The 18,197-nt window shown below is 35.2% G+C and overlaps 1 protein-coding gene across 1 annotated transcript in view; it reads left to right on the top strand.

Annotated features, from left to right (window-relative positions):
- Positions 1–3,231: 3,231 nt before the first annotated feature.
- LOC116168663 (fasciculation and elongation protein zeta-2-like) overlaps positions 3,232–18,197 on the top strand; it is a 38,689-nt gene continuing 23,723 nt past the window's right edge. Inside the window, exon 1 of the mRNA XM_031484601.1 lies at positions 3,232–3,740. Coding sequence (XP_031340461.1) covers positions 3,313–3,740 — 428 coding nt within the window. The 5' untranslated portion in view covers positions 3,232–3,312. The remainder of the gene's footprint in view (positions 3,741–18,197) is intronic.

Genomic DNA, 18,197 nt, shown 5'->3' with positions numbered 1-18,197 from the left:
AACTACAAGGCCCTATAACAAAAACCTAACATTACGAGCTACAACTATCACAAAAAGGCTACTTACGAGATGGTGTGGGCCTTAACGTAGAGACAATATATAGATATGTATGTAGGCTCAATTAAATTGGTGGACGGTGAAATAAAGCTCGGGTCCTAAGAGACAACGAAGAAATAGAAAAGGATACAGACAACAAAAATACTTACACAAGGGTTGAAATCCGGCGAGCAAGGGTAACATATATAATATATTGGTTGTACATAACTTCACAAACACAAATGCGCTTCCTCTTCCACTCTTAATTCCCAAAATAGGGTTTCCAAGGAAGAAATACCAATTCCTGGTAATGAGTGGAGACTATAGGAATAGGACGAGGGTAGAAATCCCAAAATTGTCGGATGAAAGCGGCTGCAAAAATTCCGCACCTCACAAGCACACCATACAATTGACAATTGACCAAAAACGGAAACGAAACGTAGAAGAATTTGAAAAAAACGAACAGTAATACTTGATAATACGATGCAGCATTTTCACCATATTGAGAACTAATCCAAGCGGTTTGTATTTATTTAAGTTTTTCGAAATTTTTGGATAATATAGATACTCCTCCACAGGGGCGTGGCAAGGTAAAATTGCGCCTAGTGCAAAGTTTGTCCGAAGCGCCTTTTTTAATAATAATAATAATAATAATAATAACAATAATAATGTGGTCTTTGCATTTTTTTTTATTATAAATAATACTGCACTTCTTAAATATATAAATACAATTACAAATCGTTGACCCTCGAGCCTGTACGCTGTACGGCTGTTGCTTAGCTTGCTTTTATTTATTTCTCTTATTCACTATACTTATTTTACAATTATTATATTACTTATAACTTATTTACGATCAATCCTGACTCAAGTGCCTTAAAATTGCAAAATAAAAACTTTGTAAATTACTTTTGTATAATTTTTATTTTAAAAAATCTTAGGACTTTTTGGCGCCTAGCAAAATTTGGCGCCTAGGGCACTTGGCCGGTTGCCCTACTGGATGCCACGGCCCTGCTCCTCCAGTACATAAATTACCGTTTATAAAGCAAACCAGACAGATGCATTCATTCCAGGATTTGGTTAAATAAGGTATGTAATATGTATAGGTAACAACCGTTCAAAAAATTTATACAGAGTGCTCACGAATTCATGTCACATTTAACGGTTTTGAGAATGCGTAAACATTTTTTTAGTAATACTCCCAGTTTTGTAGAAAGTGGGACAAAATACTCTGTATAATTTTTGGCAATTTTGAAAATAATGGATCTGTAGCGGACGAAATTTCCGGTATTAACTTCTAGTAATTACGTTGCACAAATGTGCATAAAACGCTGAACCGACAAGTAGTTTAAATATTAAGGGTCTATTCTTTAACCGACAAGGGTGTTATTTACGAGTTAAGGAATAGAAGCTTTCATATAATTCATGACTTCCTGGGAGTCATCCGAAATGTACTTTGTTGCACATGTGTTACACAATCGGTAGTTTCGAACAGTAGGTCCACAGCACTTGTTAAGATAAGTCGAGTTCGGTTCAGCGATTCTTAAGATTCATTTTTGATTCTAAAATAAATTATATTTTAGTTGTATTTATTTTACTTTCACCCGTATCCACAACACCTACCACAGGTCTATCTAAATCTAAAAGTTTGAATGGAAAACCTCCGTCAATATGAAACATGAAATGATGTATTAGAGGTAGATGTTTATTAATGAACTTTTGTTTGTTGTGTTGTCAAATTCTGAAAAATTACATAAAAATACAACGGACAGCTCAACAGACGTATGATATGCGTTTATACGCTACTTCTAATCTATGTAAAGAGAAAATTACGGTGATAGACGTTTACTAATCATCGCATAAAATCTGTCGTTATCTCTCGGTCTATTTGTCGTCCGCCGAACCTGTTGAAAGTTTCCATTTTCAGAGACAAGGGGGTTCTCTCCCTGTTTTCTTTTGAAATGAAGACAAATTCCCAAAATAAATTGTTTACCTACACTCTCTGTGTCGAAAATATGTATTACCTACTCTGTTTTCAGTTTTGTAGAATATTGTTGTGTGTTTTTAAAATACCGCAACCAAATGAAGATACAGTTGCCATTGAATCACTTTTAGGTACCTAGTTCACGTATCTTCTTCATTCATTAAATAAAAATTCCAAAGGTACCTAATTCAATACTCCGTAATTTGAATATGGCGATTGCAAATAATCATTTACCTATTATATTCTTGGAATTTGAACTACATTCGTAGCAAAGAAAGATTCTTTATACAATGGTGGTGCCAACGATTAGGAAGTACATAATAAATTATGAAATATTTTTGTGTCCAGTATGTTGCGATGGACTCACCATTTTAGGGAGTGTGATCTTGCATTTCTATTTTACTACCATCTCTTTCATTTCGTACGTTTTACGTACTTCGCCCTTATTTTATTTCGTACGATTTACGGTTGATCAATTGGAGCCGAGTTAAACTGTAGGTGGGCCATCCTGACTGCAACCTGTGTTAGATCTTAGATAGAATACCTATTCTGCAAATTTGAAGCTCCAAGAAAGGTAGTAAACGCTTACCTTTTTTTCGCAGTTTGCACTCTTATTATGGCGAGTTTCTCTAATACAGGAATTTGCATTGGGGTAGTTGATATTTGTAACCTTTTTGCTTCAATTCTTAATTTTTTATTTTTCCGACAGCACTGAGAGAAAATTCCCAGTATTCGGACTTAAGTCACCTTCCGTAACACAGAGAAAAAATAATACGATCTGATTTATAAATACTCTCATTGTCGGAATGTATTTCATAATTTCATATTCAACTGAATCTTTTATCTTTTAAGATAACGTTGTCCACACAAAAATTTCCAATACAATTGATCAGAAAAGCAATGGATTTGACATTTATATCTCCTGTACACCAAGAGGTAACAGTTGAAATGTTTGTGGGGCCATTGTCCAGTGTGGAAATATAGTCTACTGTCGATTTTTGCGCTTAATCGACTAAGTTGATGCATAATAAATTCTTTTGTCAGGTGCCAATTTGCAGGATTTCAAAATAAGTTAAAAAATTATGTATCAAATTCAAAAACGCAAATTTGTTGTCACGTGTTAACAATAAACAAAGGACGTCACAAAAGAAAGTAGATAAATTTCTCCCATCTCTAGCATCCAATAAACACACGAACACGAATAGCATCGTTTCATTTCCCTGCTTTCTGCGTATCTCATCGCGCGCTCGTACTGTAAACCAGTGCAGTGCGGTACGTGAGAGCAGCGACTCGTCATGCGGGACAGTAAAATGGCAGAATTAAAATTTGAGGCGCCCCTTGCACAATTCGAAGAGTCCGACGAACGGGGTACGAATGAATTCCATACCGCAAATTTAATAAACGAGAACGAGTTAAACAACATTAATTTAAAAAAGAAATTAATAGATAACGATCTAAATGATGTGCTAAACGATTTTAATGAAGATATCTTGCTAAATGATAATTCAAAATCAAATATTATGCCACCTAAAAGTTTAATTTTAAACGGAGACACCGCGTCAGTTGCTGACAATTTCACAGAGACATTTTCTGGATCATTAGAAGATTTAGTTAATACTTTCGATGAGAAAATCACCAAGTGTTTTGGAAATTACGAAGAGTCAGTTGAGAAACTAGCACCAGTGCAAGTTAGGACACAGGAAGAAATTATGAATGAATGCCAGTAAGTTTTCTATTTAAAATAGCAGTTTGCGGTAAGGTCAAAATTGCGATAACATTTCCTTTGCCAAAGAAATGTGGGCAGAAATCTGACGCACAATTGCGCTAATTTTACATTGTTACACATCGCGGTTCCTACTAAAATTAATGTAAACTAATGACATGCAGTCAATTTATTGATTCCTTTTTAAAGTAATAATAAAAACATAACAATGCCGTATTTGGGTTCGCAGAATCTGAGCGCATGTGCGGTTTTTAAGGGTGAAACACAAGGTTATAGCATGGTAGCGAAAATCAATACCGTAAGGGTGTTTCCCCTTAGCCCCCTAAAGTGAATCCGCTGTTCGAACAGGTTTTCGAGTTACAGAAACTGATCTTTGGGTTGGTGACGTAGGTTCGACCATTTGAAGTGGATGATGTTGTAAACAAGCATTTATCTTGACCTACTGTGTTTGCTATTTTAATCGTCTCATTTGCATTATCAACGCAAAGGACGCACACGCCAAGATTTAAAATTAAATGAAATCTAAAAACCGCATTTGCATAATTTGAACTTGATTTGTTTATCACCTTACCTAACACACACTTCCGCACCTGTTCAACATCTAAATCTAAAGGCCAGGCTACTGATCGGGTGCAAATATTTATCACCGTCCAGGCCCACTTGTTTTGAGAATTTGGAAACAAAGGCTCATGATCTAACAGTTGCCTTAAATTTTGTTCAATTTACTTATACCCTCTATCCGCCCCCTCATTTGAAAGTGCTTGAATAATTCATGATTAGTTCCTTTTGAAACTGAAACACAATTTAATCTAACGCCGAATTGAAAAGCGTCCCATAACTAATTTGCATGCAATGACCTAAGGCTCAAATTAAAAACCGAGAGAATGGCGCCTAGAAACATTATTCAAGCGTCGCGACGTTCGTATATGGTCGATAACTTCCAGGTACGATTATTTCACCCTCTACAAACTCAAGCACTCGATACTAATTAAGAGTCGAGTCGAATGAATCGCAACATTATTTTAAAATTCATATGTGACATCCTGCGAATTTCTAAGAAGTGTTTGCAGTTTCCTTTCACTTTCCATCTTCAATTTCCTAATTCCAATTAAAGTGAAACGCTGGACGTGATTTTGTTTATAATACGCACAATTACTGGCGCACACATAATTACAATCCGAAAGAATGGAGAAATTAATCACACCGACGACGTATTTACATATTAAACATGTATTTGCAGTCAGTGAACCTATTGACTTTTTGACGTTTACAAGAGGAAAAATAAATTAGAAAGGTTGCTCGACTGGAATTTCTCATTTACCTAACCATTGTGCCCTAAATCTATGTTTATACTTAACGCACGCATGCCTTCCACATCAAATTGATGTTTGTAATTACTTTTAGTGTATTGATTAGTTGTTTGCTTCTAACTAAACAAACTTTGGGAATAAATTTTGAAGGCGATTAACATAAAGCTGTAATATTAATTAGTAAGTATAAGACACGTGCTAAAGATAGCTACGGATAATTCCTTAAAGCTCACCAAAACGTTATGGTTCCCATCAGTTCGAGATCGCGTTACAGCCTAAGTAGCTCATCACGTAATACTATTTTTAGTCCCCAATGTGCAGATAAACTAATTTAAGAAATAATTTAATACCCTATTCTTGGAGGGCGAAAAGTTATTTATAAAACCATATAGTAAGTTACCGATTACAAAAACGGTTGAATTCAGTAAGCCATAAACGATGTAATTTTTTTCAAACGTAAGTGTGCTAAATATTCAAGAATAAACGGCAGCAATGCTTGGGGTTTTAAGATTTTCTCGAGCTTTTCCTTTGTCACAGACGCGAGTATAGGACAAGTCGAGGAACAAGCTTAATTTTAATTATGTGAGAAACTAACTGTACTGCGAAAAGTACCTATCTTACTTTCTACATGCAATCTTTTTTTCGAAATTTTATTCTGGTCCTGATGTGGAAGTCTTGATCCGTTTTCGAAAATTTGCAATAGTGCGTATAAGTTATAAATCACTTGAATAGATGCTCGAAAAGAATATCGTCGTTATAGAAAACAATCTGCACGGGTAAGACCTTTTGTTTCTGGTTGTAGATATACCACAATATTGCATTTTCCACGGATTTCGGGTTAGAAAATGCTTTCGAACACATGAAATCGGATACTAATTTGTCCATTACTATTATTTATTTTATTTTATTTTCCGACGAAGGTTAGGAGAAAAGTGGCGACTTTTGATTATCGGCTCCCCTATGCATTGCCATTTATTAAAAATTCATTCTCGCATTTATTTTAGAATTCGCTAATGTGTACATAGGACCATTAATGGATTTAAAAATGCGTTTGTAATGGAATTAATGTCTGTTTAATGCAGATCAGGTCCCATCAATGCAGTTAATAAAAATTTGATGTTATTTTAATGCATTTAATTTAAATTTAATGCCTTTAATGTGTATATGTAGTATAGGGCATATATTATTATATAGTTATATATAGTATAAGTTCTGTGGCTTGAAGCTAAAAGGGCCAATGTCAAAATCTTCACATTTGAGAAAATTGCAGTTGAAGTTTTTGTCTAAAATACTTTTAACTACAGCTTAAGTTGTGTCCAAGCTTCACTTACCAACTTTGGCTCAGCATTTAATATGCTTCAGCAGAATATGATGGTGTTTTTAGTTTTTTGAAAAATTCAAGCATTTTGAAAAAAAAATGACTTTGGCCCTTGTTGCACAAAATTTATGGTTTTTTTATGTTTTTTTTTGTCACATTGGCCGTCATAACAAGAAGAAATTTTGCTTGTCCTTGGATTCATATTCATTACCTTTAATCAAAACACTAACACTTTAAAACTGGAATTACACATACAACAAACTAGTCAAAGTGATTAATACAATGACGGCCAATGTCGCTGGTGTCACTAGAATACATTTGTATCAGTTGGAGCTAGAAGGGCCAATGTAGACATTGGCCTACATTGGCCTGCTGTATATTTCACAAAATAATATCAGTTGTCACTAAAACGGCCAAAGTTTACTTTGGCCCCTTTAGCAGAAGATGATTGAATAAATTCATAATGACATTGGCTACTAATACATTCTATTTACCGGCTATTGGTTGAATTTGACATTGGCCGTTTTAGCATATGCAAGAGTGCAAGACAATAAACGTAATGCAGGGGTTAACTCAAAACAGCAAAATATTGACATTGGCCCTTTTAGCTTCAAGCCACAGAGTTAAGGTTGGCATGGTGGCAATTTTAAGGCAATGAAGGAAATCTTTGTCCTCTAAAATAAGAAAGGGGAATTCTTCTCGCTCATATAGGAAATTCCAAGGAAACTTGTAGGAAATGGACGAAATTAGAGGAAATTCTTGTGAAATATTGGTAAATTTGGGGGAAATAAGAGGAAATTCAGAAGAAAACTCTAGAGGAAATTCTAAGGAAATGTAGAGGAAATTAAGGGAAATGGTGAGTGGCCATTTTTTAGGCAATAAAGAAAATCTTTGTCCCCTGAAGTACCTAAGTCCGTAAGTCGTGCGACCAACCCCTCGATCCTGGCCTGACATATGGCTATGATTATTATAGATCGAATTAGAGCCGCCTTCCCTTCCAGCGTCCTAAGCCACCATTTCACGTATGGGACAGCTTGAATGAAGTCGGACGACCCTAGTCAGGGAGGTAGTACAAAGAGTCCGAATTTGAGGTCTATAAGTATACGCGTGGAACCTGTCCACCCTTCTATCGTAATCCAGAATGCAGATTATAAGAAACAACTTTTTTGGTTAAACAGCTTACATATTTTGGGTTTACATGTAAGCAGCTATTCATATCGATTTAAAAAAATAATTAACCCAGTCCAGATTTCTGGTATGAGGAACAACTTTTATGGAAAAACTGCTTAGATATTTTAGAACATTGATTATGTTAGTTATAATAAAAATTCAATTTTAATAATCCTTGGCGGCTAACGAGCATAAAATCCAGCTTTTGAGTATGACGGATAACTTGTTTTCAAAAACACTAACTTTCTTAATTATGAATCAATTTCGACCAAACTTTAAGGATTTGTGTAGATAATAAATATCTCGGCTAATTCCACCATATTGGAACAAAATGGCGGAAATAAATCTACCTACACCTCGGCAGAGCCGCGAAAGTGATTTTTCATTGTGTCGAGCAACTGAATTATCGTAATACAAATGGCCCTAAACCGTTTAACCAAAAAAGTTTTGTCATATTCGAAATCCCTTTCGGCTAATACAATGAGTTCAAATTCAAATAAATCGAATCGAAGTTATTGAAATTTAACTCCACCAATAAAAACGTCCGAATGACGTAGTTTACATAATAATATGTATCTACATGACTGCTTCATGACGCTTTATTATTTGGTAAGGTCACAAGTGACAAGCTTCTAAAAATCTATGAAACGGAAAAAGATTTTTGATGGTCAAATTGAATCGCCCTGCCGCCCCTAATTTTTCAAGATAAAGCACATAGGAGTATGAGCATTTTACTTTCAAATTTTCCTATTTTTACGATAAGATCGTTTCAATATAAGTATGTATACGTATAATCTCGCGTATAACAAACCATTTAAAATTATAGGGAATATTTCGTTTTTCTCTATTTAGAGATAGGTACATTTTAACTCGCATTTTAATATTAAATCCAAGTGTCTAAATATTGCAGTGTTACGGCAATTTTATTGCTTGGTTTGATCCTCAATCAAAATTATTAACAACAAAAGATATTACAGTAACAGCTCAGTTAATATTAATAATAGGCTGGTAAAAGTAAATGTCCTTATTAAATAGGTAATGTAGGCTCATTTAATGCAGTTTAGTCGATTTAATGCAATAATTTATATCAGTTTAATGCAATCAATGTTTAATGCGGTGTACACAATTTACTTTGGTTGTTTCTCCCTCGACTGCACTGAAATGAAATGGATTTTGAGTATTGGTGAGTGTTTCAAAACTATTAATTTTCGATCAAGGGTCTTAATTTCTATATCTACTTTTATAGGTTACCGATCCATTTTGCAGTTTGGAAAAAGATCAACTCTATTTATACTACGATTTCGATCGATACTGTAACCATCAGTTCCAATTAATCAAAGCGCTTTGACCGAGGCTTTGATCATAGAAATTAAAATGCTTTAAAAATCTCTATTTCAGCAGTGCCGATGATATTTACTTTCATACTGATATTTGTGTGTTCGATATCCAAGCATATCAACACGCTTTTATCTAAAATGTCAGCATTTCTAAATGCCACGCAACGTAAAGCGATACTTTTTCAGTGACACAGCTAGTAATATGTGGCATTGTAAACAAACATGTATGTAGCTTTACAATCATTTTGATTCGGTTTAGCGCGATCAAGCTGAAATGATTTTTACCATCCGTACGTCAGCAAGGGAGGTATTGTGTCGGGGTAAAACAGATTTTTTACATGGAAAGAGCTAAATAATTATCGATATAGATTTTAAAATAACTCATTTTGCCCTTCGTTTGAAACCTAATGTTTTCTGTTTCTTGGGTCTAAAAAAGAGATAAAATCGCTTGAGCTTCTCAATTTGATCCAAAACTAACCCCTGGAGTTTGGCGACAGAAAATTTGTAACAATTTTCCATATTTTTTTAAGGTAATATTGTTTTCTGTATTTTTCAATGTTCTGTTTGAATTTCTGTCAAAACATTTATTTTGAGTAGTTTTGGGGCAGAGGGGTACAGATTTTCGTTGCAACCCACAAGATAACAGCCCCGTTTATTCGCTTTCTTTGATAGGAGATACGTCGTAAATTCCATTTTAATTATGCAGAGCGCGAGCGCCAATGCAAATTAAAATGGAATTCCTAAGGTAATTAGCCAAGGTTAATTATGTTTTTAAATCGATATCGATAGATAATATCATTCCGAGACTAATTCCGTGAACAATTCGAATATTTAGCCCGTTTTACGGACAAAGTTCACGAAATGAGATTTATAATGCAATTATACCTACGTTTTTAAATTGAGATGCATGTAAATAGTCAGAATATGTACCACGTTTAACCAAAATGCATTTCATTTAATAAGCTTTAGTATAACTTATTTCATTTGCTGTTATTTTGTCACTATTTATACTCGTGGGAATAAAAAATCAGCCGGAATCGAAAAAGGAAGTTAGGTAGCACTTAAATTGTGGTCTTTTCAGTTAATTAATTATAGAAAGAAAAGATTCTTGTTCTGTAATTTATTTTTGTTAACTGATTTCTTATGGAAACAGTAGCACTTTTAGACCCAAGTTTATAGCTCGAGCCTCGGCTTGAACGTTTGGATTTTAATATCATTACCTCGCTTTGTCTTTAAATAAATAATAAAACTGATTGAGAAAAAAGGTTTACTTACTTCTTGTAAAGACGAAAAGTAAAAAAACAACAACTTGTTTATTTTTTTATGTGTATCGATAAGACGATTATTAAGACGTTACCGAGGAAGTTATACATATAATATACCTAACCACTGTATTTCGTTGAGAGTTACAGTCTTAATAGTGTATGCACGAATATGATCGTTGTACATCGAGATTTGGACAACGTATAGCTTAACCAAATTGGACTACTATTGAAGTAGAGATAAGGTGTAAAACTCTCGGCCTGACAATGAAAAACTGTGATTTTCATTTGAAAATGCTCTTCTACATAATTTCCCTTGCCTTCAATACACTTGGTCCAACGTCTCTCACACATCAGTATTCCTTCCCGGATGTATGAGTCTGGGAAGTTTTGAAAATATTCATCTACAGTCCTCTCAACTTCTTTATTGAATGCAAATCGCTCCCCAGAAGCAAGTTTCTTTAAGTTTCAGAACAGATGAAAGTCTGAGTTCCAGATCAGGAAAACAGCGTGGTTAGTAGAGCCGGTGCTTTGTTGGTGAAAGATGCTATGAAATATTGAACTTTGTGGCCGCAAGGTATATGTCGAGTGCTGGCATAGCACTATGCTCGAATGCTCCATCATATAGAGGTAAAATCTGTTTGAACCCACAATAATTACCTATTCTAGATGTTGTCAAATTATTATTGTTTAGCTTCGATTTTAACCAAAACCGAGATAGAAACATGAAGGAGATTTAACTCAAAAAAGCATATTTGTTAATTCATAATATTAAGTACAAAGTATTGAATTAATTGCTGCATTAAGAGCTTAACAATACACCTAATAAAAACTAAGGAGGTGCTACAGTTTTTAGTGCCCTGCGCAGCCGCTCGTTTAATAATTAAATTATTTTGATATGCGTAACATACATGAATTCATGTTTATATTGATTGCTCAATTTATTGCACCAGACGCAAATTTATCCATTAAATACGTAGTGAATAATGAACAACCATTTACTGATGGTTAGAGGTATATGTGGGCCTTCTAAGCAATGAATGCAATGAACATTACACATAAGAGTTAGACGTGTAATGGGGCACACCAAGCTTGTGCCCCAAATCGATGTTAAATTGTGTATGCGGACATAACCGACGCGACGTCAGGCTCAGGCAAATCATCTCGCAATTTGGGGCACCGACTGACTGTGTCCCGAAAGGTTGTTTTAAGCGTCTAACCTGCTTGCGGAAGGACGGAAGGAAAGTTGGATACTATTCGTTATAAAATATATACGTAAAATATAAATGATTCACTGACTGACAAGCTAATTTATTTCCGCCGTTGATTTTGGTGATTGCGTGGGCACGTGCGCTTGTGTCCTTTAGAACTAGCCGCCACTGGTGCCACCTACCTACAACAATGAGTTTGGTACGAATAACGAAGTCCTTAGCGAGCCGAATTATAGGTATATGAATGAGTCTGGCCCCAACCGAACTGGTTAGTGAAACTAGTCGAGCATTCACTTGATGAGGTTGATGAGATCTCATTAATTAAGGAAAGTTTAGCTCAACAATTTAACTCAAAACAAAGTATTCAAATAATTGCTCAATAAATAAGTGAACACAAAAAAACATTGATTCATGAATAACTTAAGGATGTAACAAAAATGAATAGAGTGCCACCTACCTCATCCCATGAGGGACGAAAACCTGGATGAGCAGATTTGATGTAGTTGTTGACTAAGGATATAGAATTGCACGTCTATTTAGCCGAGCCGAATTTTATTTTTTCTCAAAATTTCACGAAGCAGATAATAGACCTATCCGCTGGGAGGACGAACCCATTAGTCCAATTTTTCTTAGAACGCACGATTGGACTCGCGCCTGGATTTTTCTAAGCTACCGCGAGTAAAGGGTGAATTTACATGCATCCCTTCTCCTTCCACGCGTCGATTCGAAAGATTCTTATTGGATTGATTATTTAAGCGGCAAAATGTGTAAGTAATTTAATATAAAATTATAATAAAGATCGTCGCATATGTAAATTCACCCTTACAAACCGAGCGAATCGATACAAGCCTGCACTGGTCCGATAACGAACCGGGTAGACACTTAATTCTGAGCTTTGAACTTTAGGTTTTGTTGCTACATCTTTAAATATTTGTGTGTGCTTATAGATTTTACCTAATTTTCAAATAACTTAGGTGCTAAACATTGGAATTCTATCTATAGTGGGTTTCATATGTGTCTTTTCGTAGGTAAAAATACAATGTATTTAATACGATTCTCCTTATTTGTTAAAAATTAAAAGTTTTCATGAGTTGTTCTGGGTTTATTCTCTTTGGGCCTTTCAAAAATAATTTCGGTGTCATATAACATACCTCGTATATCCCAATTATTACATTGTGTAAACGAGCAACACCAAATTGTACTACAGATGAAGTATTATAAACAAATTTGTAACATTTTCAGTTTTTAGATTGTCTTTGATGGTGTACAGTTTCAGAACTGAAAAAAATTAGATCGCTTTATCTCTTCCTTTTGTTACAGACGGTACGTAATTGATCAACTTTAAAATAATTTTCATTTCCACTTGGCTGCACCGTATGGTTTCCGCTTATTGTTGTGTAAAAAATTACAATATGCAAGTAATTAATTCATAGTACTACTACTTTTCTACAGAAAGAGTTCATTGACGTGCATATCATATCTATCTTTTTTAAGTAAAAAAAATAAGTGCCGGCTTGTCGTATTAATTAGAAGCATCGATTATATTTATTGCCGGGGTCATAAATAAAATCGATGTTAGCAGTCAAAACTTCCGCTACGAAGATCGGAAATTGTATGCAAATAGCGTTAACACGTTACTACTTTTTTCGAAATATTTATTTTTCGGCTTCTAAAAATATGTGAATTATTTTCATTTAGTGATTCACGTGATTCATTAAGTACGAGCTAATGCGGGACTTCCTAACAGTCAATTTTGGTGGGAGTTAATTGGATTTACTTGGCACATCATCGATAGGTACTTTTAAAGTCTTCTTTCTCACTTGATATTAAAGTTAAACTTTCGTTAGGACACACCCAATTTCCCCCATAAGCAAAAAACCTAAACAAAGGTAATCGTCGAAACATTCCCCTTTATATAGGTCTGATCGGATAAGTATCTTCGGAAAATCTTTTATCCTAATACCTCGTTTAGTATTATGTGATGAAACCGGCTATTTTTAAGGAAAGAATTGTTTTGAGGATACTATCATTCAAGATCTAACTAAATAACTTTGGGTTTGTCAGTCCATTATCGGGTTTGGTGTCTTTAGGTATTCCATTCCCCGCCCTTACTCGTCTCTTTGTGCTTGCACCCCCGTTCGTGTACTGTTTTATTGATTTTGGAGTACTTTTGTTGGTTATTTCTAAAAGACGATACCTTTTCGGTCGCAAATGTGAATTTATTAAATTGTCCATGATCATGTGAATGTCTCACCTATTGTCGTTACGCGCTTTGCAGTTAATAGGGCTACTAAAATTTAATTGACATACAAATGTTACACTCGGATCTGATGGCCTCTGCTTGTAAATAAATATTAGACCAGATCCTTGACTCATTAATTTAATTATATACTGCAGAAAATCTTTAATATGTTAACTCTCAAAATAAGGTCATCGGAGAACTTCGCCAAGACAGTATTCGACGAATTTCAAGCTTTTTGACTTGTGTTACAGATTGAGATAACAGAGATTTAAGGTGTCAAAACCTCAAGGGCACATTTAAATTTACATCTGTGCCGGACGAGAGACGGCGGTGTATTTCGTGATCAGAATAATTAATGCATGGAATTAGCCAATAGCAATTTCACAAGCCAGACATTAATTTTGTCTTCTAATTGAACGTTGTGGCGTAATTGCTGAGGCTCCAAATTATGTAAGCTAAATACATTTCTAACTTCTTTCTAGTGAAATGACACAATTTACCTACAGTACCAAACTCGGGCACTTAAGTAGGCTTGACTTGATATTTCTGTTTCTAAAATTGGAAAAGTATACTAATGTTATCATTGTATAATAAATGCAAATATTTTGATTGTGTAAATGCCCAAAATAATTTCGAGATACCCACACTACGTACATAATTTGTACAAGACCCGCTATTTACACCTAATCTCATCTACAACAGCAAATTTTGTCTGTGCGTGGAGAAACAGTATAAAGAACCAAGTCGATATAACGGCGGCCATTCTATGTTTGTCATGTCTGATCAATATCATCCAGACGCTCTAAATGTTTCTCATGTAATGACTGCTTTGAACATGTCAGTTACACGTCGGTCACGCAATTACGTAAAATCAATAAGGCGAGAACTTCCGCAACGTTTCATTTAAGTAACTGGCACAAATACTTGAGGAACGCTATTATTTATTTACCATTACGAGTTTAGAGGAAATTAAAAATTTCCTCTACATTACTCGTATATAAAGTGCTTCCTACTTAAAGCATTCAGCGTGAACCGTGTCAACTGTAGTAAAGATTGATTTTAGACAGATACGTTGTAAAATCAGAAATTGTAAAACAATTTTGTGTTTTTAACGAGATTAGTCGACGGGCATTCCAAGGGTTTTAAAAGTTTTTCCATTAGAGCTCGGTTAAATATCAGGCTGAGTGAGACCTCGTGTACTGCACAACGTTGCTTGCAATGGACTGGACGTGGGTGCATAAGTAATTACTATAAAAAAACAAATTTGAATATGCTTTTACCGTAATTACTCTTTGTGAAAAGCGATCTTTAGATTTTACGGTCTATGAACCGTTTTCGAGCCCAATTTCACATTGTTAACTGTACGTACCTACTCTTTCAATTTGCGCGTCAGTCACAGGATGTGGAAAAAAGTCTTTTGTAACCAAAAATTAACATTTTACTGTGGAAGAATTAACCATAAACTGCAATGTTACGTGCAACGTGATTTTTAAACTTGGGTAGTGGGAATGAATGAATCAAATGGGCACCAATGATATAAAATATTGAGAATTGAGATTGAGAATAAACTGTATATACATAGGCCTTAATTTTTATAAACCAAAGCCTACGTGCATAAATTTTATTGACATTATCTAAGGGATGATGTGTGTAGATTTAATAAAAATTCCAACATTTAATATAGGTATAGCCCCAGTTGCACCAACAAAATTAAGCCTTAATAATAATAATAATAATAATAATACGCTACCTGAGGAGCGTCAGGGCACGTCTGGAGCTATCGCTGGGCGTTGCAGCATGCGAGCCGATAGTGACGAGTTGGTGAACAGGCGGCCGCTCGTCGGGATACCCGAAACCTCTACAGCCGAAAGAAGACTACGAAGAGGACACCGACCACCTGAAGAGGACCGCCATGAAGAGACCTTTGTGCCTGCTTCTCAACCGCTTGTGGATGGGACCAGCGCAAAGGAAACCTCCAAAAGACGTATGAAATGGGACGAAGGGATGAATCGCTTCATTTTTGGTACGTATCTGGAGATCACGAAGATGGAAACGGACAGGACAGCATACAGAGGTAAACTATATCACGCTTTCATTACACAATACCCACATTTAGCACACTTAACAGAACAACGCATTGCAGACCAACGTAGAGTTATTATTAAAAATACACTCCTTACATTAGACACACAGGAACAAATCAGGCACGAAATTGAAGCACTACTCAACACAAACAACACACTCACCGTACAAGATAATACATCCGTTCTAAACAACTCTGAAATACAGACATTTGCGACACTGCAGCCATCGATAGATACAAATAATCACACGAACCAAACACTCACATCCCTTCAAAAAGAATTCGACAATGCATTATTAGAATTCTCAAACACTGACCCAACACAAAGACCACGAATACCTAAACAAAGTCACCCTACAAAATTACGCACACTTTCACAAACATTAAATGACCACATCTTACCAAATTACATTAACGATAACACAAGCTTACATCAACTACACTTTGTTGTGTATTGCGGTGCGGTTGCAGTTTCTAGATGTAACGGTGCAAGAATAACAATAAACAAACAACAGCACACAACAAAAAAAACGCTCACCCCCGGCCTGGGAAAAACGCCTGATAACTCGCATCGATGACATCAGACGTGACTTAGGTCGGATTACACAATACATACAAGGAACTCGTTCTTCAAAACTAACACGACAAGTACAACACATAACTACAAAACTAAACAATCACACCACACGAGAACAAAATACAAACTATAACGAACATAGAGATACACTGACACAAAAACTATCAATATACACAAACCGTCTAAAACGCTATAGGGAAACTGCAGATAGAAAGCGCCATAACACACAATTTAAACATAACGAAAAACTATTTTACAGATCACTAACACAAAACAGCACTAATGAAAAACTCATTCCACCATCTCTACACTCACTCCAGCAATACTGGTCTGACTTATGGACCAAAGACATTAAACACAATCCACACGCCCCGTGGATTACCACAGAAACCACACGCACTGAATACATTACCCCTATGAATAACACAAATATCACTACAACAGACATCATTCAAACTATTAATCACTTACATAACTGGAAAAGTCCAGGCATTGATAACATTCACAACTTTTGGTGGAAATCTTTTACCTACACTCACTCTTACCTTGCGCAACAATTTACTGAACTTCTTAATTCACCAGATCGCACTCCTGCATTCTTTACACAAGGTATCACTTACATGCTCCCAAAAGACAACAATACACAAGACCCATCTAAATATAGACCAATTACATGCCTTCCTACAATATACAAAATCCTTACATCATGCATTACAAACAAAATATACCAACACTGTACTGATAACAACATTCTATACGAAGAACAAAAAGGGCGTACCAAGTATTCCAGAGGCTGTAAAGAGCAACTCATTATAGACTCTGTTATACTTGAACAATCCAGACATAACAAACGAAACATACACACTACATACATTGATTACAAAAAAGCATTCGATTCAGTACCACACTCTTGGTTACAACAAGTACTCTCAATATACAAGGTCAGCAACAATATTACACGATTCCTCAATTACATAATGTCATGTTGGAACACTACGTTAACACTTACACTAAACGACACAAAACTTATTACCGACCCAATACAAATTAAAAGAGGAATTTTTCAAGGCGATTCTTTAAGTCCGCTTTGGTTTTGTCTTGCTCTTAATCCACTTTCATATTTGTTAAACACTACTAACTTTGGGTACAATATTAAACACAACCACGAAATACATCACAACATTACACACCTGTTTTACATGGACGATCTTAAATTATACTCTTCCACAAGCATAAAACTTAATCACCTTCTACACATTACTGAAACATTCTCACGTGACATACAAATGGACTTTGGAATCGATAAATGTAAAACACAACACATCACAGCTGGTAAAAGACAACTTTTAGATTATGAGCTCGAACAGGGTAATTTAATAAATTCCATGGACGAGAATGAAACTTATAAGTATCTTGGTTTTCAGCAAAACACACACATTAAACATACGAGTATAAAACAAACACTTATTACACAATACCTACAAAGAGTACGCAGTATACTTAAAACAAAATTACACGGTAGAAATACAATCAAGGCTATTAACACTTATGCCACACCAGTGCTTACATTCTCTTTTGGGATTATACGTTGGACAAATACAGATTTAGAACAAATACAGAGAAACACACGTACACTATTAACAAAACACCATATACATCACCCTCACTCCTCTACTATACGACTTTACCTTCCTCGTTCGGAAGGAGGTAGAGGACTTACAGACATAAAACTATTGCACCAAACACAAATACACAATTTACGACAATACTTTTATAACAAATCAGATACTTCAGTTTTACACAAAACAGTAACATATGCAGATAAATCTTATGCACCACTTAATCTACACGAAACTAATATACTCCCACCCACATCCAAACTTACATACATCACAAATAACATACAAATATGGAACCAAAAGCCTTTACATGGACGATTTCCACAAG

This window comes from Photinus pyralis, unplaced genomic scaffold (genome assembly GCF_008802855.1).
Source record: "Photinus pyralis isolate 1611_PpyrPB1 unplaced genomic scaffold, Ppyr1.3 Ppyr1.4_LG4, whole genome shotgun sequence".
NCBI lineage: Eukaryota > Metazoa > Arthropoda > Insecta > Coleoptera > Lampyridae > Photinus > Photinus pyralis.
This window is presented reverse-complemented; position numbering and strand designations above follow the sequence as displayed.